At 39.3% G+C, this 26,900-nt stretch overlaps 1 protein-coding gene across 1 annotated transcript in view; it reads right to left on the bottom strand.

The window, feature by feature from the left end:
- ARHGEF3 (Rho guanine nucleotide exchange factor 3) overlaps nt 1–26,900 on the bottom strand; it is a 105,915-nt gene that overhangs the window by 396 nt on the left and 78,619 nt on the right. Inside the window, 9 exon segments of the mRNA XM_053989624.1 lie at nt 1,237–1,811; nt 2,769–2,955; nt 3,920–4,090; nt 4,257–4,514; nt 5,874–5,950; nt 6,052–6,148; nt 6,454–6,516; nt 8,014–8,184; nt 12,295–12,402. Of these exon segments, the coding sequence (XP_053845599.1) occupies nt 1,474–1,811; nt 2,769–2,955; nt 3,920–4,090; nt 4,257–4,514; nt 5,874–5,950; nt 6,052–6,148; nt 6,454–6,516; nt 8,014–8,184; nt 12,295–12,402 (1,470 nt within the window). The 3' untranslated portion in view covers nt 1,237–1,473.

Here is a 26,900-nt window from a genome sequence, read left to right as displayed (position 1 = left end):
GCATATATATATGTAAGATAACTAGTAAATTTTATGTAAACTTGTAGAACACAAGAAAATATTTTTGGCAATAACTTAGCAGTCTTTCGACTTTTGTTGTTACAAGTACTTTGCACAGGTTATCTTGTGTAATACCAAGAATCATTTAAAATTTATAATATATGATTTTCATAGTTTGCCATACAGCACTGGCATTATTTCTTACAGTAAGAAATAAAATACTACCCAGGGATTCCTGAAAAATAACAGGATGATCACTACATGTTTTAGACTGCATTTAAGTGACTCATCTGCTTCTCATCATAATGAGTAGGTTAAATCAGCCACCAGAAAACACAGTAACACTTCCAATTACAGTACAAAATGAAATGCAACAAAAACTTTTAAAACAAAACTTGAGGAAAGTAAAAACGATGTAATACATCCTAAAGGACAAAAAATTCCCTTTTTGTTTAAACTCTCTCTACATAATCCCACAAGGTATATATGTAGAGCACTATTTGTATAAAATCATCACTTAGTTTTAAAAACCAACTACATGTAATTGTAAACAGACATTTACAGAAAATTAAATGTTTTAACATTAGTGGCGCTTAAAACCAACAGTGGAGGTCAGTGGAGTGCAAAATGCTGAAGAGGGCCTATTCACAAGCAAAAGCTCCTTTCCCTTCTTATTCTGTTTGAGATAATATATATATGGCACTGAAAGCAAATTACCAGGTTATTTACAAACATCCAGTATTCTCAGCATTTCATTTGAGTCAGTGCTGGCTGTAAAGGATTGGTTGTGGTTTTTTCAGTTGATTATTTTTAGCATTACATTCTTTGAAAAATAAACCATCTTACTATGCTGACCATTTGAAATGTCCAGATTTTAGTAAGTTTGGCTGCTGGATCTTAGGACAGTGCTTCATTTTGAAAAATAAATCCCTAAAGAGTCCCTGGTTCTATGGCCCACTGTTTATAGTTCTTGCTAACAGGACTTTGGATAGCTTATTGCAAGATAGTTTTCTTTTTTGTTCCAAGAAACTACTTTTTCTTTCCATACTTTTAAGAAAACTTATTATCTTGATACCCATCCTGAAATTCCATATTAAGTCCACATCTTCAGCTGCCCCTTTAAAGGGCAAATAAAGTACTTAAAAATTAGGGAAAAGTTATTTATGTAATGCATATATAAACAGTAGTTGAGAGATTCTGTTTACAGCAGGACATTGAGAATAACTGGTCAAGTACCTCTTTCATCCACCTTGGGTGTTTATGGAATATAATCACAGGACATGAGTTGCAAGAGATTCCAGCTTATACAGATGGACTTATACAGTACAACACTCACAGGTACAAAATACAAGAACTGCATTGACATTGTCACAAAAAATATTCTAAAAGTGCTTCTCCAAATGGTTCCATGTATGGAATGCAAATACTGTACAGGTAAGAGACAGATTTTCTTCCATGAGCTGTATGTTTTTGTCAAACATTGGTTTCTATTTGCTTTTGGCTCTCACAAGAGTTCGTCTGCTCCATGCGCTCGCAGTCGGCGCTGAGCTCGCTGGTGTCCATGCTGCAGTCTGACTCACAGTCCGACTGCTCCATCTGCTCCAGCGCCTCTCCCTGGGGCCCTCTGCGGCCGTGGGGTGACACAAGGAAAGGTGCCTCCAGCCCGCCTGCCGTGCCTGCACACGCAGCCTTCTCCTTGGCCTGCCGGATGCAGTTGAGCCACTGCTGCTTGTTGAAGGAGTCATTGGCTTGGAGAGAGTGAGTCTGACTTTGGGATCCATTTTTGAAGCTGACTCTAAAGAAGTTTTTGACTGAAAGAAACGATATATATCAATCCCCTGAATGCTTTGGCTGAATGGATTTTATAATCAAAAGAGTATATATTAAGTAAGAAAATCTGCACAATCTTTGCCTTAAGGTCAGACAAGATCATGTGAGACCAGAGAAAAGAGTCTGGGTATCTTCTTGTTTCTGGGAGAAGAACACAGAACACCACAAGCACTTCTAGTAACTTCATATTGCTGGAGTAAATATTTTTTGTTCTGCCATGCATGAGCTATCCATAAAGCTTAAGGTGAATTGGCAAGATTAAGGCTTCTTCCACACTTTAATGCCTCTCCTCCTACTTCTCTGCAAAGTGAATTTCCATAACCTTCACTGAACTGGAACAGCATCCTTATGCCAGCCAAAGACTGCCTGCTCTCTTCCTTTCACTTCACTAATACAGTGGATGCATACAAAAACCCCTTTAAGTTTTGACCAGATGAGATCTAAAGGACCCTTGTAATAGAAAAAGCATCTTCATAATATACTTAACTGGAAGTAAGTATAAACATGAATAGCTGCAGTCTTGACCCTGAGTACTACAGTATCTGCCAGCTTAAAGAGTTATTGAATAGCAATCAGTGTCTCCAGTACAAGGAAAGGCAAAACAGCTGAAGCTCAAGATTTCAAAATACTCTTGCTTATAACTTTGCAAGGCAAAATTTGCAAAAATACAAAACTTTGCCATTACAGTCTGTATGTTCTCCCTTTCTCAATTCAGTACAGGAGCAGGTGTGTGGAGAAATTCTATTATCAATATAGTGAGCTTTGAGGAAGAATTGAAAAGAAACAACTTAGAACGTAATAAACCAGTCTGAAACAAAATTCAATATGTTGGCTGGAGATAATGTTAATTTTAGAGAGACTATTCTGATGTCACATTGGCAGCTATCTTACAGTTATGATGACCCTACATGAGCAAACAGAACAAGCTGTTGCCATACTTCTCTCGTTGTTGCTGAACGCTCCGCGTAGGGATCCGCCCAGGCGCACCTCTCCGTCCTGCAGGTCCTCCAGCAGCAGCTCCCTGACGGGAATCGGCTGCCGGTACAGCTGGTAGCACAGCTGCTCGTTGTGGGTCACCGCCCGAGTGATCACCAGCACCTCTTCAAATAGGAAGACATGCAGTTTCTGTTAAAAGATTCATAGATAGTATAGCATTATTCCTTTCTTGAAACATCATTAAACCAAATGGAGCAAATAAAGTTCACCAGAAAGATGAAAATGGTCAGTTTCTTCCTGGTAGTTTGGTGTTGAACTACCTGCCTGACCTTCACCAAGTGAACCAGGAAACAGCACCTGCTTCACCTTTCCCCTCAGCTGTGTGGTGAAACAGGACCCTTCCACTGCATGCATAACCATGCTCTGTAGAAGCAGTTCCACAACTGAAAAAATGCACTGCTTTCTTTGTTGCTTTCTAAAATAAATTTTCCCTAAGTTTTATCTACTTACATAAGTGTCATACTTCCATTAGTGTCAGTAAAGAAAAAAGATCTTTTTTCATTGTTTGTCCATTCAAAAGTTCTATTTAACACTGGGGGGGAGCTAGGAAAGAGTTCTCTTCTACTAATAAAATTATTTTTTCCCCTTTTTAACTGAAAGCTCAGTTTGTGAAACTTATCAGTAGTGCAGTGCCCCAGAGACTGGAATTCAAAGTACCAAATTCCTCTGGTCAATAAATTAACCTTGATCTCAACAAAGACTCAAGTAAAGCATTTTGAATAACCACAGCCTTTGGCAAACTTAAAATTTGTTGGTACTTTTTGTGTGTTCTTTATAGACATTAATATCACATCTCTGAGACCAAAAATTTGGGGGCTTTCCCTGCAAGTATTGAAATTGATCAGATTTACAATTTATCCAGGATATTGTTAGGCTCCATAAGAGACAGAGGTACATATAATCTTATTATCTCCCTATACAGATACTTAATTAGTAACAAAAAAGATGAGTGTTATATATAATAATTAATATTTATCAACTTCCTCTATATTAGAGAGTGATGCTTCTCCGTGTGTATTTACAGCTCTTTTAGCTGTCATGCAAAATGAAGATATCTTTTAAAGTTATTTATGACAAAATATTTATTCCTTACCACTCCCCTGTTGTTCTTCAGCTCCCCATGACAACACACAGCACGTGAATTATCAATCAATGAATCCCTTTGGCCTTCTTCAAGATAAATAAGTCTCTCTTTGTAATACTGGCATTCAGATTCACCAGTCTTTATGTTGATTTCAGCCACAATGCCCTGAATTATATTTATCTGTAGAAACACAATGAAAACACATGAATTTTAATTACACATCCAATATTCAGCTGTTCATATAAATATTTGTGCTTTTTTATATTTTATGTAGTTTCCTTTCATTCACTAATAAGCTAAAACTGCTATGATCTCCTAAAACACCCCAAACCCAACAGTAACTCACAGCTTCTTCCAGATGCTGTTGATCTGGGTGATCATTTGGTGTGTGTCTTAAAATTTCTCTGAGCAGTAGTGGGTATTTAACCAAACGGCTTCTGGGGATGTCAAGGAAATTCCACAGGTCCAGCTTGCGGCTGAAGGGAGACTCCAAGCAGCGCTGCAGGAAATCTTGCACTCTGTGATCTTGTTTCTTGTGGTCCAATAAAGCTTTGGCTGCTACTTGATTGCTGCAGTAGCTGTCATAGGAGTTCAGGCATGGCAGCTGAGGAAAGAATGAATTATTCTGTAGCTGAAGCAAAGCACGATTTTCTGCACTGAAAGGTTCAGGTGATTCAGGACATCAGAATTCCTGCTGAGACTCCTTTAGCTGGAGATTTATCCAGAGTTTATTGATGCAATGTTTCCAACAAATATAACCTTTACAAGGGTCCCCAGACCACCTTGTTCAACATTTATGTAACTTAGAAGCACTTGCTCATCACGCAGATCCTACAGATCTCTGTTACTATTGCAAAGCATTGAAAAGATGAATTACTTAACACTGAGCACTATTTAGTGCAGACAACACTTGAACACAGAAGCCTGGCTTTAATTATGAATGAAAATAAAAGCCTAGGAATGAGTACTCCCAAACCTGGCCTTTTTCAGACCAGCAAACTTCTACAATTAAACTTTTATACTGCCCACATGAACCTTGACCAAACTAAGATGACAAAACTGTATATATATAAATCTGAAAAAAAGTAACTTGTCTGTTGATTAGAGCAATATGTACATTTACAAAACCTGCTGTATTAACACCCAAATATGCAAAATCTTTTAAAAAAGGAAATTAGACTTGAATATATTTGAACCAAGAGAAGTTCACTGATGTTCAACACACATCAGAAAATACATTTTAAATTACTTTCTGCAAAGAAAACTGAGATTTTTTATTTTGACATTTATAAATTATTTATCATTAACTATTTGCATTATATACATTATATAATGCTTCCCTTGTTGACCATAGGCCACACTTTCACATACAGCTGCTAAATATCATTACTTAATTCCTTTAAAATTTCAAGCCTTTTTTTCCCTGCTAAATTTCATTACTTATATTTACTTAAAAGCATACTTCTCACATATCCAAACCAAAAATAACTCCTCCTGATAATAATGAACAATTTTATCAACTAACAAGAGCTGTTTTCAGTATTTATGCTGTTGGATGCTAGTGAACATGAACCTATCTGTTTTATCTTTTATGAGACAGCAACATCTCTCTTGTGCCCCTGTCTAACTTTCTAAGGAAAGCAGAACAGAAACAGGGGCAGATTCTTAAAGGACCTACATAAGAAAAACTCTAATTTGACTCTTGATTTTTATTTACAGTATATTAAATAGTGCTCAACTCCTGAATAGCAAAAGCTTTTAAAACAATATCCCAGTCTAAATCTTTTAATGGAAAATCCCTGAAAAGAGAAAATACTCTATTGTGTCCCTAAATAGTTGCCTTACCTTCTAAAAGTATTTCAAGACTATCTTTTTGACACTTTATAGAAAGGAATTTGTCTGAGAAAAGGGACATTACATCTCCAGACTGAAGTCTCAAAATTGGTTATAAACTCCACCTTACCCAACCCACGAGGATGTGGCCAACATGATCTGTTGATCCATCAGGTTTCCTGACTTCTTGAAGTCGCCTAAGAAGATCTGAGAGTGAACAGAAAAAAAGAAGAGAAACTTCACTTTAATAAACCTGACTTTAAATCTTTGTGCTATAATTATGCAGACAAAGACTATTTGAGTTTTACCTTCATGCAGAGGAATTAGAGAGTCCAGTGTTCCAAAAATTTGGTTCAACTCTTGCTCTGTCATTATGGAAAGCTTAAGCATTGGGTCATGATAAGCCTGAAAAGAAAAAAAAACATGTGTTTGTTGGTTGCAAAATTCATTATAGAATTCAGTGGCCTCTGTAAGGAAGTTTCATAACCATATATTAAACTATCAATTTCATATTAAAAAAAAAAAAGGCCGCTGCCTTTCTGAAACACTTAAGTGTTTCAGAAAGAATGGGAAGATTTAAATATGTTTTGGATATTTTCCTCTTTTACTGTCTTAGCAATTATAAAAACCAAAGATTGTTTTAAATGTGTTATGAACCAATTAGTACTCTTTGTTGTGGTTTGGGTTTTGGTTTTGTTTTTTAAACGTACCTTTTTTGCCAACTTCAGGTCTTCTATCAGGTCTTCTTCTCCCTGGGAAAGTTCAAAGATAGCCTGTAAAAACAGACACAAATATTAGAAAGTATCTTTATTTAATTTATGCTCCACTTCCTGGGTTGGTGTTATATTTTGAATAGCTGTCTTAATACCATGTAACAGCATTTCTCTGTTAAATCTACAGAAATAAAGTAAGGCTTTATTCCATAACTACAGAATCAAGTGCATTGTTTTTTAAAACAGTTATACTAGAATGTTTATTAAAAGCTTATCTCAAATAGACAAAGAATTTTTTTTTTCCAAAGGGATATATTCCCAGATGTAGGAAACTACCTTCATTGTGGTGTTTTAACTTTGACTTAGCCACTTACACAATTGCTTGCACAGGAGTTTGTTGTGTTCCACTTTAGCACATGCAGAAGTTACAGGGGATTCTACCAAGTAGGAGACAGATCTTACTTAAAGCATTTCATGGTACTGAGCACTTTTATTTTGGTACCAGTTCATTTTTTTGTTACAAAGGCTGAGCTCTAGAAAACTGTTGACTGATGCTAGTTACTCCTCTTAAAGCATATTGGAGACTTTAAAGCTGGCAGATTAAAAATAACATCATCCTAATTCACTGGTTTATCAAACCCCCATTGTTATTAACTTATTGCATGATTTCCTCTTTAAACTGGGGTACAGTAAGAGTTAAGGACATTTTGGGCTAGAATTCCTTGCTTTACTGTCAAAGCTTTCAATCAGTAAGCTGTGCAAACAGTTTCTACAGTTTAATTTTCAGTAAGCTGCCTTTGAAGTTCTCAATTACAAATTTATTTGCTATGAATTCCTGTACAATGTTAAAATTTACACACGAAATGCTTGACACTACTGTTGTTTGATTTATGACTCAGTCCCTGAAATATTCTCAGGGAGATTGCTACAAGCTTTGTTGATACTGCTAGACATTTCTTCAGAAAATAAAAATACCTTGATTTGAAGGAGCTCTGTGTTGACTATAATATGAACTATTTAGACTTTTTCTTGTCTGACACATTAAAACCCCTGGCACGCTTCTTTTTAGCTTTGGAAGACACATCTTTTGATCAGTGTGTCACCTGTCTAGCACCGGAAACTTCCTCAAAGACAGTCTTTTCCAAAAGGGAAATGATGGTGCATTTTGTGTGTCTGTATCACCTGATGAACACCTGCTCCTGGCACAGCATACTCACCTCACATTACCAGAAGAACAAAATGAAACACCAAAATATCAACCATCAGACAGAACTCGCACACACGTGCAGCCAATCACAAAACATCTCAGTGACTTTGGGTTTGTTAAGGGAATACAATGAGCTGGATTGAACAAAGAATACATTAATCTAATACAGCTCGAGTCCTAGATACCAGAGACGGAATTCTGCTTCTAGTGGAGGTGGTGACACATTTTAATTGCAGGACATCTTCCAGTGCTACCCCAGTGCCTGTGAGCATTCCCAACTCTATGCTTTAAAGGCAACTTTTGAACATGAAATTTATGGTTAAAAAAAACATACATATGTATATCTATACCTCTTGCCTCTTGATTTCCTTGGATGTAAGCATGTGGTTGACACAGACATCGAAGGTCTCACTCCAGAGTTTGCTGTCTCTCCTCTTGGTGTTAGCAGGGGGCACATTGCGAGTCCATGGCCGCGGGCTGAACAGGTCGGGGCGACTCTCGCTGCGGAAACTGATGGAGCGCTGGGAAGAGACAATGGGGTTTATGTTGCATCACTTTCATGTCACAGCCTCACTTTGCTCATTTTCTAAGGTTCAGGACAACAAACAAATCTTCTCTGGATCAGTTTGTACTTTGAACTTCATCGCAACGCTTAGTACCAGGAATGTAAGAGAAATTATTTCAATACATTCTCATGGAAGGGCAGGGCCTCCATTCCTGCAGTGAACTCTGTCCATGTCCTGTCCTCAACATGTACAAAACTTCTGCAATGCATTCCCATACAAAAAGCACCAAGAGTGTACCACAGAGATAGTGCAGAATGTTGCAGTACACTAAACTATCAGAAATTATCAAACACAGAGTTTCAATTCAGTGAACAGACAGCCCTAAATTGTCCTCACTGGGCAGAAGGAGCACAAAGAGGCTAAAAGACTCAAAATGAAACCAAACTCCCCAAAATCCTGCTTACTTGTTTGGTTACCCTTGCTACCTAGACACAAAGAGTATATATTTAATTGATTTCTGTCATACATCAGCCATTTAACCATCAACCATACAAAGTGTAAGGGACACAGGACTGAGGTTACTTATTAGTGGAATGCAGCCCTAAACTGAAGTTCTACCAAAAAATTCTAAAAACAAGTTTGGAGATACTCTGATGCTATTTTTGCTTTGTACTTGTCAAGAAGGAAAAATTTAAAATCTATTCATGTGACAGAATCCCATGAAAGAACTGCAGGAATGTCAAAAGAGCATTCCTACATCTCCAGTCTTTTAAAAATACTTTCCTATAAGGAAGCTTCTGGCTTCCTTAAAAAACATGTCCCACACACTGTTTAAAAATTATGGTGTCATGGGATGATTAAAATTTTCATATAATTACAAAAACTAAAGGAGCTAGGGAAAATCCATCCACAGCCCCTCATTTCTCTGGCAACAGACTTCCCTGGCTGTTATAAGACTGTTTCTTGAAGGGTCTATGTGTTACCAATGTTAATCAATGCAATTAACAACCCTTAATTAGAGCTGCAGTAAAGCAAACAACTTTATGTAGTGGGCAAAGGCCACTACTAATCAAAGCTGTGGCATTCAGAACTGATATTAAAAACAATTTTCTTCTTGAGGATTTTTATAAAATTTTTGTGTCCTAAGACAGAGGAAAGCAATTTGGACTCCCTACTTAAATTCAAGACACACTGATTAAAATGGAAGTTGCAGAGGAAGCCAGCCAGACTTCGATTTCTTTCTTCAGCATCAGCTGGAGTTCTTTTTCTGATCCTATTTTCTGCTTTAAGCCAAACAGCACAGCTGTGAATAAGACCAGGCAGATCATAACAATCATTAGTGTAGCTTGATGGAGACTGGAAATACAGCTATGAAATAAACTGGCTTCCCAGGTGGATTAACAAGTAAGAATCCCTGCTTGGCATCAGGTATCCTGCAGCTGCACAGACAGAGTGCAGCTGGCAGAATGAAACTAACAGCATTTTATTAGTCAGCTGCTATGCACTGCCCTACATGACAGCAACAGAATGACTACAAATAGTCAATAACAAAAACAAACTAACCAAACAAACAAAAAACCAAAAAGAAGGCCCAAAAAGAAAACCTGAAAGACTAAATATTTTTTACTTGGCATCCTTATGAAAAAAAGTATTGAAAATAAGTGGAAAATTGGAATAAAGTGAAGTATACACAAAAAAATCAAATACTTCTGTAATCAATAAAATATGCAAAACATAAAAAGTAGCTAAGAACGTATCTTAAAAGAAACTATACAAATCCCAGGCAGAAATGTTCCTCCTCATGCTGCATGCTGAATGTCCATTAATGTCAAGTGGAAGTCACATGTACAGAGGTAAGGAAAATTATACACAAAAAGTTTTTTTCCTCTTCCATGTATCTTCCATTTAGAAGAATATCTAAGAAGGTTTGTTTGAAATGCCATAAAGGAATCTCAGAATTCCTTTATGAGGAAAAATGAGCTTCTAACTCATTTTACTGATGCTGTTGGAGTGTCTTTTTAGATGGATGTTCTTTTGACTTTATTTTGTTTTCTTCCAGGGGAAGAAGTTGTTTGTTCTGCATGTTGTGATGATTACAGTAGTTTTCTTCATTTTACAGACACATCATCTAGCAGCAATGCAAGAAGAAACATGAGTTTTGATTGAAATAACAATGAAGATACATAAAAGTTCACTCAGTAAGAAAAATCAACAATTTTTTTCTTTTCTACAGGAGGTCACATGATGAAAAGAAACCTATACTGTTCTCAAGACACAGTGACAGCTATGTCAAACCATAACAAAGTGAAATAGCAATATGTACTTCCCAGAATGTTTCTAAGTAATTCCAAGTGGGACACCTGAGCACAAGGTCAGTCTTTTTTGTCCCTGCTCTATAGCTATTGAGAAAAATAGATAAGAAGTCAATTTACAGCTGAGACATGACCAGCAGGATCTGGAGAACATAGAAGCTGATTTCTCATCACAGCTACTTCAAGCACATAGTTAAGAGGGGATTAAACATCACTGTTTAATCTGCTAATTAAAATATATTCTTATGGGCAGTATGAACAGAGCAAAACAGAAATGCTTGCAACAGTAGGACTTGCAACAAAGCTGTTATTTTCCCTCCTATTTTTGACAAAATTCACCCTGAAACACATTAATATAGTTCTCATTTTAGGAAGCTGCTACTGCATACATGAAAGAATAGTTGTTTTGGTTAGTCTGAAACTTTATGAAATCCAATATTGTTCTGGGCACTGCATTGTGCAGGCTCAGAGGCTTTCACTGCAGAACAATAGCACAGGTATCTAAATGAGGCCAACAGCTGCCTAAGGCTGTGGAAAGGGAAGCACCCCACTCAGCAGCAGTTTGGGCAAAAATTAAATCTTTTTCCACACTCCTCACAACTGGAACTGATGTAGCCTTTCCAGAGCTGGGCCAGTTTCTCCTGGAGGCAGACTCTGCAGGAGATTCACAGAGCCCAGGGGATACAGGGAGCTCTGCTCGAGTCACGCAGACCTCACCTGCACCAAGCCTGGCGGGGTGCAGACATTTGGCTGATCCTCCAACCCTGTGCAGAAATGTGCACTTTCAACATCACAGGAACCAAAGACAGGAAAACCAATGTCAGAAAACCCTGTGATATCAATTTTCTAAGTAATTACAGCTACAGAAGAATGGCCTTCTTTCCCATGACTTTTTATTTCTCAAAAGACTCTGAAGTTTTATTTCTTTCCTCCTTAACAGGTAACTTCAGTAAAGCTCTAATTTAGGTAATTTTGACTAAGGAACATTTCTAACACATTCAAGTTACTTTTACAGTTCCTCTTGAAGAAATTAAGCTTGTTAAATAATTTTCTTTAGATCTTTGACATGTCTTCTTACATAAACTCTTCTAAAGAGGAAACTGTGGCTTTCTGGACCAGACCCAGAGCAGTGCTGCAGCTCCCAGCTGTCACTGCCATTAGGAGTTGAGTACCCCAATGCTTTGCCATCTCTAGGTCTGAAGGAACAAATGCTTTATAAATTAAAGTTTCATTAGTCTCCAAGTATGTACAATATTACATTCTTAATCTCTAACATAGAAACTGCATTTAAAATTTGTTAGCCCTTTATTAATTTTCATCATCACCTTCGGAAAATGACTTGGAATGTTCCAATTATTCACTAACTCTTTTGTTTAGCTAAGGTCAAAGTTCACTCTACAGGAGGAAATTTACCAGTCCTACCTGACCAACTATACCAAAAATATCATTTTCAAAGAAAACAACCAACATTAAGAGAAAGCATTATGGAATATTCTCTTCATCAAATTTAAAAAGCAACTGTAATCCTTTAGTAAACCATTTTTATATGCTACAGGTGCAATAGTTTTCCTCCTGGTAAGTGAAAAACATTAAACAGAGAAGTGGTTTATTTGAGGTGAGAGTTAGGTGTTTTAAGCTGAGTGAAGTGGTTTTTTTGAGGTGAGAGTTGAGTTTTAAGCTGAGTGACCTTGTGGTGACAAGGTGCCCGTGGCTGTTTGGCACACTGCAGTGCTGGGTGCCCGTGTGCATCCCTGCTGCAGGGAGGCTGGAGGAGCTGCAGCTGAGCGGGAGCAGCAGGAACTGCTGCCCTTACCTGCAGAGTCTGGCTGAAGCGCTTCAGCGGGGTGGCTCGCACAGGGGGGATGAGGCTGGCCAGGGATGTCACTCTGGAAAGAGGCTTGACCCGTTTGTTACTGGGCTCCTGCAGCACAGGGAGGAGGAGGGAAAGGGAAAAAAAGTCAGGAGAGTGTGAGCATAATCAGGTGAAGATTGCTAACAGTTCTGCTGATTTTCCTAAGAAAGCATTTGTAGCGAGAGTGTTTGCAAACCTGGTCTGTAATTAGGGCAGTAAATAAACAAAAGCAGTTTCAAATGCTGACAGTGACAGATTGCTCTTGGCTGGTACATACAGGTCCTGGAAACTGCTGAAAAATGTAACGATGGAGTAACTGGCATGGCCAGGGACAGGGGAAGGCAGGGAAAGAAAGAGAAAATAATTTTATTATTTTTACTCATTCTTAGCAGAAAAATTTTCAGCAGTGCTTTGCAACTAATGCACATTATGATAATCTTTTCACTGAAAGGAATGCTTTCAAAGATAAACAATTCTGTTTGTGCCTTTGCTTCTGGCACTGTCAGCATGTGACTCTATTCAGTTAAATATATTTTCTTCCAGAATATATAATTTAGACAGAAATCTTTAACTCTTATTGTCTCTGAATGCATGTTCTTATGAAAATACTCACATATACAAACACATTAATAACATGCTTACATACACCTATTTTTTGCATAAAATATAAAGGAAAATTAACAAAATCTACCATAAAGCACTCAATTCCATGTTGTCCTTCTCATATATATATTTTAACAGCACAACAGAACCCGAAGTAATGTATAACCAAAATAATATGCCAATTGTCCTGCAGATACTTATTTAAAAAAAAAAACACCAGATATCATAACACAGAAAAAAGTGATTATAAATACATAAAAATAGAACAGTTACCCTTGGCTTCCTAACCTCCATCTGACATTTAATGGATCTCGAACAGCACATGCAAAAGGCAACAGAAAAAGAGCCAAACCTTCCAAGTGAAGTTAAAAACCCCATCCAACACCATATTTCAAGGACATCCTAATGCAGTCCATCTTTCTTTTTCAGCGGTGCTTACAAAGTTTGTGTAGGTTTGCTATGCCTCCAACTGTCTGGACATAGCTTTAAGAAAATGAAACATGCCTATTATCCTTTTCTTCAGAAACATAAATCCCTCTGGAAATAATGCAGATTTGTCATCCTTCTTGATACAAAAAAAAAAAAAAAAAATCTCAGCAGCGATGATCGCCATCTCTATTACTGGCAAGTAAAATTCTCTTCCATTAGTGCAGCAACAGAGGAAAGGTGAGAAGCAGCTACATACTTAATTTACTTCTCAGCAGGCAGACCTGGAAATCCATAAAAGCCAGCTGAGATGAGCGACAAAATGTTTAACCCTCTAGCAAAAATAATGTATTCCACCACACGTGACACCTGGCATTAAAGGACTGTAGCAGTCTAAATCAAGTTAAATCCTTATCTTCATCACTGCACTGTTATTCATAACCCTTCCTTTTCAGCAACCATGTCTTTGAGGCAGGTTTCAGAAGGAGCATTTTTTACGTCACTGCAGCACTCTCATACTTCTAGTCTCACATACTTCTCTCCAGCAGCAGCATCCCACCCCCTCCCCCACTCCCCAAAACAGAGGAAAAATCTTGGAGATTCCAGTGCAGTTCTTTAACTGGTGGCACAAGCATGAGCTGTTTCTGACTGTTCTGAGTGCTGGTGCCCAGAGCAGAGCCAGCTGGTCAGGAAGGTGCTGCACTGCAGTGCAGGGACACAGAGCCCCAGGCAGGCAGTGCCAGCAGCACAGCCTGTGCCAGCAGCTCTGCCTCAGCAGCACGGGGCACTCAGGCACCAGCACCCCAGCCCTACAGCAAAATCTGGAAATGAACATTGCATGGACTTTCTAGGAGATACGGAGAGGAGGTTAGGATTAATAGAAATTATTACTCCTTCTTTATGCTCTATCCCTTCTGGTATCCATTGCCCCCAGCCATATCAAGGAGAAAAGTGCTAAGGCAGTAGAATTTTCATTAATGTTCATGATGCAAAACCTCACTGAAAACAGAAACTGATTTTAAAGATGAACTCCAAGCAGAGTTTCAGCCACCATCAAATGCCATGAAGGTCTTCTGGAACCTTGCTGTGAGCCACTAGAGGCCAGCTGTTCCCCCAGCAGGCAAAGCCACGTCAGATAACTGCAGTCCTGCCCTTCTGTGCCAGCACCCCACCTTGAATTCCTCATGCAATCTATCATGTTCTGATTTCACATGGAAAATTCTGACCAGAATTCGAAACAGTTAAATATGCGGTCTAAATTTAGAATTCAATTTTATGGAAAGAAATCAGTATTATTACAGGATTCTCTCAAATGACATAACTACAGATAACTTCAGAAGCCTGAGACTTTACACCTTTACCAATGAGTTCTGAAAGAAAATCTTGTTAACCATAAGTTCTTAAGTATCAGGAAAGCTTTCCTGAATACTTACAACATGATTTTCCCCTTCATTAGAAACTGTGGGGTAGGTTAAGATACTGAATTGGAAGTGAAAACTCATCAAATCTTCGTGTTCCACGTGTCATTTTATTCAGAGAAGTCTCACAACAAAAGCCATCAGCACTGAGTCACCCTTTCTACTGTCATAAAATGAAGTTTGTACAAATAAGGCTTTGACAGTGCAATGAAAATATAGCGCTACCAGAGTAATTCTAAAACTGCTAGACAGCAGTGCTGAAACTGCTGCACATCTGATCACAGGATTTCTGCTGTACTGTCTACATCCATTCTGCCTCTGCCTCCCCTCTCATCAGCACCCTCATTCTCAAGCTGTGTCAGCTCTCCAAACCAGCACTGCAGAGAAGCTGAACAAACTACTGAGGCCAACAATCTGGAGAGGGAAAAATTCCACAGTCAAGGGCAAGTTCTGAGCAGGTGGGTGTTTTTCTCACCAAGGACTGTTCATCATAGCCAACAAAACAAATGGAAAGAGGGGACTGCATGAACTGTTCTGTTTTACCCAGAGATACTGACCAGAATCTGCACTTTTACATTTGTCCAATATGTTCATTATTTCACTAATTTGTCTCTGAAGACTCTCCAATTTTCCAGTTGACCAGAATTCCCACAACCATAAGACCCTTTGAGGTTATGAATCTTAACTGGTGTCTGCCCAGCATGAGGAGGCTCCATGAGGACTCACTGCACTGGTGGAATGAACACCAGACTCCAGACTGTGTCCAGAGCTGCCAAAGTCATCACTGCTCCTCTCCTCCTGCCCTCACAGCTCTGGGAACTTAGAGGGGATCCATTGCTTAGAGGCTGGATCCATTGCAACAACCATCACCTGTCCAGACTGGGAACTGGGCCAAGTTACGACAAAAAATTCAGGAGTTACAATGTGCTGCCTGACCTTTTAAAGCCATTAGGATTGGTATTAAAAAAAAAAAAAATTCATTTCAGAGTTTTGAAATTATTGCATGTTAGACTGTATTTTCAGAGTTATGAAAGCTTGCCAAAGCAATACGGGAAGTAAGTTAAAAAAAAAAAAGACCCAGACTACAGTTTGGCAGAGTTTCCAAAATGTGGAGCTGGTATATGTGAATAGGTAACATTAATCTGACAGGGCTTTGAATTTGATATACGGCTAAATAAAGCTGAGGGAAACATGAGTGCAGGAACTTCAAAGGCTGAACAGTCAAGTCAAGTCAAATTAATACCTGACTAGGCTAGAACAATGAGCAGATGGCTTTTGGAGGGAGCTGTATATTTGAACTCAAGATGACTTTGGGAACATTTGAATTCAGGGACAAAAAAAAATTTAAGCTGCAAATACCGTGAATACATGCAGCCTCAGAAAGAATTTGAAACTGTAAACAAACTGATAAAAGGCGCAAATCTGCGTCCAAAATACGGACAGTTCTGAAAACCAGACAATGGACATTTCAAACACCTACTATCTCCTTCTTCGTACATTTTCCTAATATACTTTTCTGAAGAATTAGTAGGAAGAAAGACTAATCACCATAGCATAATCAGTGATTATCACCAATTTAAGATGGAAAGCTATCAAACAAGAAGTTTCAAAGGTGCCATGCCTCTAACTAGGCATGAAGAACACAGTGCTTCCAATTGCTTCTTCATTCTAATTTACTCTTTCTGTATAGGTACAATTCTATCTCCAGCATCTTCTATATATTAAACTCTAACCCAATGACTTAGACTACTGAGTAAGCAAGGAAAGCTCTATCTTTTAATGTGTAACTCTCAAAAAATGACCCTTCTGCTGTGGGACAGCAGGAAAATGCAGCATTCAGCTCCAACTACAGCATTACTGGGAAGCCACACTGAGAAGACTAACAGCTGCCAGCTCCCTTTTCAGTAAAATTTAAGTCTTTTTGCCTTGCAGAACGGAGTGATGTCTTGCTTTTTAAACTGTGATATGGTAATTTCAAAATGATAACATCCTGACAAAAAGGTAACTTTTGTATCATTATTTTGGGTCTGATGCACAGACCCCAACACAGATTACCATTTAAAAGCCTGAATCTTAGCACACAGCACCTGCTCCCAGGGCAAGCTGAGCATTCAAACAGCCATGGAAGTGTGTTAAAGCAGAAGATCCTGTGAAGAATTTGGCATTTATATTAGCTGCAATTCACTGACAGCTAAGTTGATGCTATTTCTGCTTCTTCATTAGTGAAAATGGCACTAATAATTGGTTATATTGTATCCAAGAACACACTACACAGATATGAGAGCTTCTAGAAGGCTATTTAGGGGAAGAAGGTAATACTTTGATGCCCTTCATCAGCAAAATTTTAAAAAACTCTTTTACCAGAACATGTAAAGAATAGAATATTCCTGAAGTTCAAAGTAGAGTGAGTTAAACCCAATTAACTGTATCAGTTTTTGATACATTATCATTCAAGACCACACACAGCTTAATTATCACTCTTTGGTGGATAACTTACTCTAGCAAAAGACTGCTTTTCATTTCCTAACAAACAGGAAGAAAGGAAACAAAAAGAATGAGGCCAGATTCCCTCCATATTTCCCTAAGAACATCAGAAGCAATGACCTGGATAACACACACTGAATAGTAGTCTAGGTGCCATATAAAAGGTCTTCACTTGCTCCAGTACCTCACTTCAAAAATTCTTCCCTTCTATGCCCCTCAAGGGCTTAGCCACCGATTTCCTGCCAGTGAAGAGCAAATTATGCTCACTGCTGCTATGATTGTTTTTCCACCTGACTCCCATCTCTTATCAGCAACTCCAACAACAGTCTCCATGTCCGAGGACTGGTGCTGAATCCGACAAACAAGGGAAAATGTTTCCCTGAGGGGCCATTATTCTTGTGTCTGCTGCGCTACTGTGACCAGGATATTGTGTTGATTTTTCTGATTGTATTTTAAAACCAAACTCAACAAAAGGAACTTACTGAGGGTTTTACCCAGCACAGAAAATAAGTGCTATGCGAAAACTGGTACAGAAACTTAGCATTTTAGAATTTATCCTGTTTACCTTTAACCTTCAAAGGCCAGCTGACCTTCTCTCAACCCACACACAAAGTGGCTGAAATTGCCAATGCCCGTTAGAATCCCGGCTTACTGGAGCTCAGCAAGTTCTGAGACATTTACAGCAATAATTCTGGATTTAAGGTAGCTACCTTGCTTAACATCCATAAAAAACATGCTGGTTAACTTTTTTCCTTTTTTTGATGTGAATCAGGACAAACAGACATCCAAAGCATTCATTCTGTGCTACGGAGCATTCATTAAGGAAAAACGTTTTAACTTAAATTACTCTCAAGAGTGTTAAGAGTGTAATAAATGGAAGACACTATAAATTGAAACAGTACAGTAACCTTTGTCCCATACCTAATTCACAAGCAGCGCCAGAAAACTCAAACAGAACCATTCTGTTTCAGATTTCAAGTAACTGGCTGTATTTCCATATGCATTAAAGGTTTCCATACTTTAAAGGTTATTAGTTTTTTGTCAACTTTATAAGGGTAAGTCAACATTTGTCATGGCAGGAAGCCCAACAATATTATTTTTGTTAGTCTGCTACTAGTTAAATTGGCCTCAGATTAAACAGCTCTAATAAATGCCCCTGAAACATGGAGTTTAATAAAAAAAAAGCCCACATTCAAGCTCTGTTCCACAGGATGTTATCAGTATTTAACCTTCAGCAGGATAAAAAACAAAACAAAATTAAAAAAGGTTAAAATTGAAAAAACAACCTATGTTACAACAATCCTTAACACAGCAAACACTTAAACCTAAAAATAAATTAAACCAAGCATCTCAAGCTTTATGTACCTTCAGAGCGAAGCAAGTCTAAAACCAGAACAACATTCTCAATTGATTTTGGCACTAAAAAGACTGGGTTTTTATACTGAAACAGCAGAGAATTTGCTTTGCTTCATAGTATCTTAGAAAGATTCTGACTGGAAAATTATAGAACAATGCTTCTTCTAGAACTGAGGTATATGGTCAAGAAAAACAAAGTAAGTGACTCTAAAGCAATTCTAAGTATAGTTCAGTGTTGTACAAAGGTAAGTAAATCATCCACGAGTCCATACTAAATCCTGGGAGAGGCATCCCTCTACTAAAACAGCCAGCATGTCAAGGAGAATTTATTAAGTAATTGTAGTAAATTGACACAAAGGCAACTTGATCACACAATTAAGTGTGTGCATTGGTGATACAATTTTCCTTGAAATCCATAAGGTCCCATGCACCACCTGCACTCCCTGATGGTAGCAGGAAGAGGTTTGTTATTCCTCCTCTTGTCAGTCTCCTCAAAACCAGCAAGCAAAGGAAAATCCAGAGACATTTTGTTTTAATCACAGCATTACAAAGACAAGAACCTGAAATAATAGCTGGGGTACAATGAAGAGCCATTTAGGGAAGTGGTGAAATATTCCTGGTCAAAGACAACAGTGAAGTTTGCATGATGTTATCCCACCATGTGTTAAAGTTTGGCTCCTGGCTGGTCCCCACCACCCGTAGGGCCTCAGATTTCATTGGCCATAGGCAGGGCAGAACCACTCAAGTGTCAGCAGCATAAGCACAAGTTGCATCCAGCAATCTTGAGTGATCTCTTGAGTGGTCTGCAATATCCAGAAATCAATACATCTGTCAGGAGTTAGGAAACGAAGGTAAATTAACAGAAAAACCTCACACTGAGGTGAATTAACACAAGCAACAGAAACCCTGAAAAAACCCAGACAGCTAATGTAGAGTTGATTAAATTCTGCATTTCCTCTCATTAGAAGCTGCTTGTACAGGCAATCTAAGAAAGACCTTTTCCATTCTGGAACTGACTAGATATTAACCTGGACTGCCAATTAACCAGCAGATATCATACAGTGATTTACTGAATGGAAAAATAAAGACAAGCTGTTTGTTTCACACTGCCATTAAGCAGAACAGATCTGCAATTCCAAGCGCAGGGGTTTGACATGTTTCCAGCTACACTGCACATGAACTTATGTCAAAACTGCGACTTACTAATATTTCATTAACATTAAATACATACATTTAGGAAGATCAAAGAAAATTCATGACTTGGAGTTTATCTCATAATCTTTTGGCCCCTCTCCCTCTGGCTCCACGCCTGGTTCTCCTGTTAATGATGTGCCATGGCCTAGAGGCCGGTGGGTTCCCCTTCACATTCCAGTCCCCAAATAAACACTGTCCTGAGCCCCAGGCAGCCCAGAGCTCCTGCACACCTGGCAGGATGGCAGGAGACAACAACAGCCAGGCTGCAAACAGCCCTGGCTCTGAGGTCTGAGATTCTGCACTGTAAGGGCTGTAAGCAGACATACAACATACTGGAGACACAGAGGAATTCTATGCCCTCATTGCAGTTTTCAGAGCCTAAATCCAGGTGCTGTGTTGGATCCTGTATGGCGGAACAGGACATCCTTACTCTGAGGAATTCGGGAGTTCCTTTCCATGACTTCACATTCAGACTTTTAAACCTCAATCTGTGGCTGTGAATGCTCATTCTCACCTGCTGCCCACCCAGTCTGGGGCTTTAGAATGGGAAAGATGGAAAATAGTGTTTCTCACTGAGAAAGGTGGGGGCTATTTATAACTTAGAGTAAGCAAGTTTCAAATGTTACTAATTGTCTCTATTTTTGAATTATAAAAAAGTTGGGAAGAACCCAAAACCTCTGTACTGTTCACACCTAGAATTGTACTACAGGATTCTATGTGGGGCATGTAATGATGTAAGTAAAGACCTTATAGTGTTTGCCATATTAACTCAGGTACTAGGTACTGCAGTGTTTTGCTGCCTTTAAACTGCATTTTAAAAGAACTATGATGACTTGGACTAGAACAATAGTTTTTTATCAGAATCCAGATTTTAGTGTTTACATGTATTTTGGAAATTTCATTTGTCATTGTTTTGTGACTGTGCAACTTTCCACAGAGTTTATGCCAAGGGAGTTGGCGTAGCTGAAAGAAAGAGCCAGAAGCAGAAAACCTCCGTTCTCTTTTCTGCCACTGACTTGTTCCTCAAAACATCTATATAGCAGAAAATCTGTTCTAATCCAAACATACCAACATTTATGCACAATTTGAGTTATTAAAAAAATTAACCAACTTCACATGTTAATAGCTAGAATGAAACTCGCGTTTGCAAAGGCAGAAACGCCCAGCCCGGACACGGCAGCGCTCTGCTGCAGTGACACGCAGCTGTGGTAGAAGGCGCCCAACAGCTTGAATTCCCCTTGTAAATACCAAACGCTGAAAGAACAGCTTAATGTTAGAGAATAAGGATTTTTCCCCCGTACAGATTTCAAAGAAACAGACTGCATACACCAGTCCTAATAATTAATGCCTTTCCCAAAGAGTAGTTTCATTTCTGCTTTCTTAATTTTTTTGGAGTGCTGGGTGGTCTTACCCTCCTAAGACAGGATATTTAAAAGTTTCTTTTTCAGAACGCTGGAATCCCATCCTACTCTCAGAAAACTGCTTGAAAGCATAAGGGTGCGTTTTCTTGTTCGTATAAAACACAAGCTGTTTTCACGTTGTAATTTTGATTGATCACATCTGTTACTCAATACTTCCTCATGCTCTCAGCTTTCACTGAGTCTTTTTCTTTGGGATATGATTATAATCAAGCTCCCTAACTGTAACAGAGCAACACGCCAACTCTTCAGATCTGACAGTTCTATTAATTCACAAAAAATCCCTTCACGCAGTAAAGGCTAAAATTATGTTTCTTTAATATTATCATTAATATAATGAGTACCCTTGAGAAGAACATTTAGTATCTAACAGCTTGTGCTTTCCATAGATGCATACACACACTTAGGGGGTTAATTTTTCAAAAACACATAGGTGAAAAGAATTCCACTTCCCTTGACCTCAATAATTAAGTCTCTCAATGTAAAAGTACACTGGAAAGCAACAGTACAGCATCATCTCAGTTCTTAGCTTAAGCATCATGATTAAATAAGGTCATTGGGCTTATGTTACTTTTACTGCAGACCTATTCAAATGGGGAGGCAATTAATCTTTGATGGAGATGTATTAAATGAACCCAACTTAATAAGCTGTCTTCAAGTTACTCAGCAAACAAGATTAATAAAGAAACTATATATTTAAGTAATAAAAACCTTGAGATAAATGTTCTGCCTTCCTCCAGAGCAGTCACAATCCTTAATGTCAACTGGTTTCTTCCTAAACACAAACCAACATTAACCTAAAGTATCAAATATTTAACTTTTTCACGAACATTGCTGAATTTGACTTAGTGAATAAAGTTTTTTATGTCACTTGAAAGGCTTCCATGCCTTTTAAGAAATAGAGCAGTCAATCTGCTGATGAGGCAGGATTTTCAGTTAACTGCAAATCAGATTAATTTTTTGTTTATCGTGATGCGGAAAAGACAGTTAATGTAAAGTCAGTCCTTTAAGACACCATTATACTGATTCCCTTCCAGCTCCTACATAAGTTTAACAATTTGTAAGTAATGCTTAATACCTGGAATAAAATACAACTAAATCTCTAAACTACTTACGTAAAGCAGGCATGTCTCAATCAGCTATTTTAAAGATTAATTTTCCTAAAGTGACAGATGACAAAAAAAATCTAGATTCTGTTTCTGGCTTTATTCCAAAATACCTAGAGAAGGCAGTAAAGGATGCCAAATAAAATGGGTATCCATACACGGCAGCCTGTTCTCAAACCGCGTTACTTTAACCCAACGCGAAGCAGGTCACTCAACAAAGAAAAATAAAGCTGCAACCGTGTCTGCAGTACCTCGGTCTCTTTAGGGCTGGTCACCGTCTGCGCTTCCAAGGCGAAATTTGCCCTCTTGGCGGACAGGTAGAAGGGATAATCCTTGGCCACCATGGTGGCTGCAGGAGCGGCGCTCTCGGGGCTCAGCGCTGGCTCTGTGCGAGCGGCGGGCGGGAGGCGCCGGCCGTGCCCGGCCCCCGGCAGCGCTGTGCCTGAGCTGCGCCCCGGCCCGCGGCCCGGAGCGCATCCCCCGCGGCCGCCCCGCCGCGAACTGCGGCAGCGCAGCGCCGGCGCCGGGGCGGGCCGGGCCGGCAGGGGCGGGCCCCGAGCCCCCCACGCCCCCGGGGCCCGCCCGGTGCCGCTGCCGGCGGAACGCGCGCCTCGGGCCCCGCGGTGCCTCCCCCGCCTCGCCGCCGCCGCACGAACGGCGCACGGGTACACGTTAACCGTGTGCTGCCCGCAGGGTCACCGCCAGAGCCTCCGGCTTGCCTGGCAGCCGAGTGTCCGACAGGAGGGCGGGACTGACAGCGCTCCCCAATGGCACAGACCCAGATCCAGAAATCCAGACAGGAGTGCAGCCCTGCACACGGCAGTGGCACCTACATTCAGGGCGCTGTGCTCCCGCTGATCTGAGCGCAATCTGCATCGTGTCACGGATGTCACAGTGCCACAACACAGAGCATTGCTTTTACTCCGGCCCCAGCACGCTTTTCTTTCTTTCTTTTTTCCCCTCCTACCCGTATTGCTGCTTTTTTTTCTGTCTGGCAAACTGGAGTTTGTTTCTTGTGTTTTTAAAGTTCCACTTTTGTTCCTCTTGTTCAGCCAAATTGCTCCCCTGCCCACATCTCTCATTGTACCGAGCTGAGAAAGTGGAAAAACACCTCTGCCTAAGGCATCTCACAGGGCATTTCAGTGTCTGTGCAGCCAGGCAAATTCTGTTTGATGGCTATCTTAAAACAAAAGTAGTGAAAATTTCCTGAAAAGAAGCACTAGGGGCCCTGTTTGCAACACAGGATCAGTTTGACAGAGACTATAATACAGGAGACCAGGAAAAGTAAATGGAGTAGGAAGCTGGATGGGGAGGAGGGAAGAATATTTTCAGCCACACAGAAGCAACTCAAACATGAATAACTTCACTGACCTTGAAAAAATTAACTGATTTTAAAAGGAAATCATGTGATGGATGTGGCTTTACAAGCATCTATTTTTATAAAGGCTGTTAATCAGATAATGATGACTTTAGAATAAGATTAGTCAAATGGCAAATCTAGTCCTCATTTGGACACTTACCTTTGACTTCACCAATATCCCAAACATACAATAAGCTCTCACACTTACCCTCCTAGGCCTTTTGAGGAGCAGCTGCAGTACAGTCAGAGATGCTCTCCTGTGCCTGCCATGCACATCTCTATTTTATGGTAGTCTGTCCTTAAAACAAAAACCTCACTAGCTTCCCAACCCTGACATTCCTGCAAGATCACTAGAACAGTTATCAGTACTTCTAGATGTGCAATGATTCTAGAACAAAATGTGACGTTGGAACATTTGGATGTTCTGTGCCTCCTCATCTGCATCACAGTAGGGCAAGACAAGGTTGACTGAAAGTGCTGACAAGAGGCACAGAACAGCTTTCATGCAGATAATGGTTAAGTAGATAGGACATACAGAAACGAGAGAGATTAGAGCAGATGTGATAAAGACCTACAAACCAAATTGACAGAGGAAGCAAATATGGAACTGTTTTTCACTGTATTCAATTACAGGGGGGAAAATGGTGCATCAGATTAAATCAGATAGTGGCAGATTCAGAGCAAAGAAAAAGGAGTGAATTCTTCATATTATATACAACTCTTGTATAATACACAGTGGAAGTCTGTCACAAGACACTACTCCTAAGAAACATTCTCAGTCACAAGTTCTTGACTGTTGGGGCAATATTTTGGGAAACACCATGACCGTCTATTTCTGTTTTGGACTCTTCTCTAAGCATCTACTTCTCACCACCACTGGATATTTTATGTTAGGTTATATCAATTCTTGCAGCTATCATTTTACTTTTCATATTTAAAAAAAAAGAAAAAAAAAAGAAAAAATGTAGCATTTTACTTGGAGACTACATACAAGTCTTAGCTCAGGATTTCTGAAGCTATGAACAGTTACTTCAATCACATGAATGTACACTCACTTTTGCAAGTCTTCCTCCATGTGATGTTCAGAGGATACAGCTCTGAGCACAACCTGACAGTTTTGGGCAGTTTATCCTCACATTTCAATCACATTAAAATACCACTACATACAAGTTGTAAAAAATGGTCAAGAACCTCCATGAGAATACCACAGCTGCTGTGTAACCATTTAAAGCCAAGCAGTCTTGATTTCAAATACCATCTGTGTATGTTTGTTTATGAAGGTGTATGTTAACACCATTTCAAAAATCAGCTTCACTTAAATCATTTAGACAAAATACCTTCAGGGCATGTTCTCAAAGCAATCTAATCCTGTAACATGGTTCATGGCATGAAGAGCACTTCACACAGGACAAGAGTGTACTGGTTTGGAGACTGAAATAATGAACTTGAGTTTATAAACAAAAAAAATATGCCAAGAAAGGGAGTCTGTTGTTTCTCCATTAATCAGGCCAGTGCATTTCAGCTTGACTAAACTTTCTTAAGAAACACAAGAAAAAGTAATTCTAAGAGGAATATGATTGTTAATAGGCAGGACCTTCATGTCAGTAAGTCTCAGAGCATCTTGTACCTACAAGATAGACTTCAATGACATGGAAAGTAGGATTCATTAGACTTCATGGACATTTGTGTACTCCACCAGAAAAGTGTAAATACAGTTTTAGAAATGAAATTTGGACCCTAATTTCATTGATGAATGGAACTGAACTTTAACAGTATAATATTATCTGATGGAATAACAAATGCAAACAACTCTCAGAGAGCTGAATGTCTGTAGAATGCTATGTGCTTTTATAAACAATGAATCATGATTACAGTTTAGTCATGGTACTGAATCCCTTCTGAACTGCGTTTCAAACACTTGGAGTGTCTTCTGAAAGATCTTGCAAACTTGGTGTGATTTATATTTAATTTCTACATGAATTTAGATTGCACAGGGGCTGCCCATCAATAGTCAATGCATGTGCACATGGGCCCAGGCAGAGCCGAACATCAGTTCATAAACTTGTGGCTGAAAGACTCCCTAGAGAACTCCAGTTGTACAGCTGCAGAAACAAAGGTTTCAGTGATTCCACTAAGTGTGGAACCAGTGAGTCCACTCTTTCCAAAAATTATACTTATACTACAAGTCTACACTAACACTATAAAAATTGTGAATCTGAATTGTAAGGTACTTTAAAAAAATAAACTAGTATTTCAGATAAAATGATGGTAGTAACCAGATTGCAGAGCAGGCCAGTGCATCAGTTTTGCCATTTCTGAAACACAGTTTTTGTGGGTTTAGTTCAGTGGAGGAGAGGTGTAGGAGGGTTTTTAAAATTTATTTAGGCCCACAAAGAATTTAGTCAGATAATTACTTACCTGTGAGGGAGAAGTAAGGAAGGTATTTGGTAAGTCTGGAAAGCCCAGCTCAAAGGTGCCTATCACTGCTGACCTGGTTGAGGTCTGAAGTTCACTGACAGAGCTGTCCTGCGGTCATGGTGTTCACACCTACGCCTTGAGTTCATTTCCTCACAGATTCAAAACTTAACACAGAAGTAACTCTTGCAAAAACATCTATTAGCACAGCAAAGCCCTTTGAGATGTGTTCAGGTTCAAACCTTACAAAAGCCTTAAGTAGAAATAATAAGAAGAAACATTGCATACACATTTCAAGGAAAAAAAAAACAGTTGTTTATGGAACATCTCTCATATGCACCCTTCCTTTCATTTAAATTGAAAGAAGGTAGATTTAGATTAAATATTGGAAAAAAAACCTTTTCACTGTGAGGGTGGTGAGACCCTGGCACAGGTTCCCAGAGCAGTGGTGGATGCCCCATCCCTGGAAGTGTCCAAGGCCAGGTTGGATGGGGCTCTCAACCACCCTGGCCAAGTGGAAGGTGCCCCTGCCATTGCAGGGGGTTGGAATGAGATGAGCTTTAAGGTCCCTTCCAGATCAAACCATTCTGTGATTCCATGTATGTGGTTGCACAACAATCAAACCAAGCAATAAACCAGAAGCCACTGCTTAGGAGAGGTGCTACTATTCCTCCTATTCTGAAATGACCAGTGAAAGTCAGCCAGGCTAATGCTGCACATACTGAGTATCTCTAAAGCCTCTCTCCAACCTGCTCCGATCAGTAGGAAGCTTTCCTTTCAGAAAAAC

Source organism: Vidua macroura, chromosome 13, assembly GCF_024509145.1.
Source record: "Vidua macroura isolate BioBank_ID:100142 chromosome 13, ASM2450914v1, whole genome shotgun sequence".
Classification (NCBI taxonomy): domain Eukaryota; kingdom Metazoa; phylum Chordata; class Aves; order Passeriformes; family Viduidae; genus Vidua; species Vidua macroura.
Note: the sequence above shows the minus strand (reverse complement) of the source record. Positions and strands in the feature narration are given on the sequence as shown.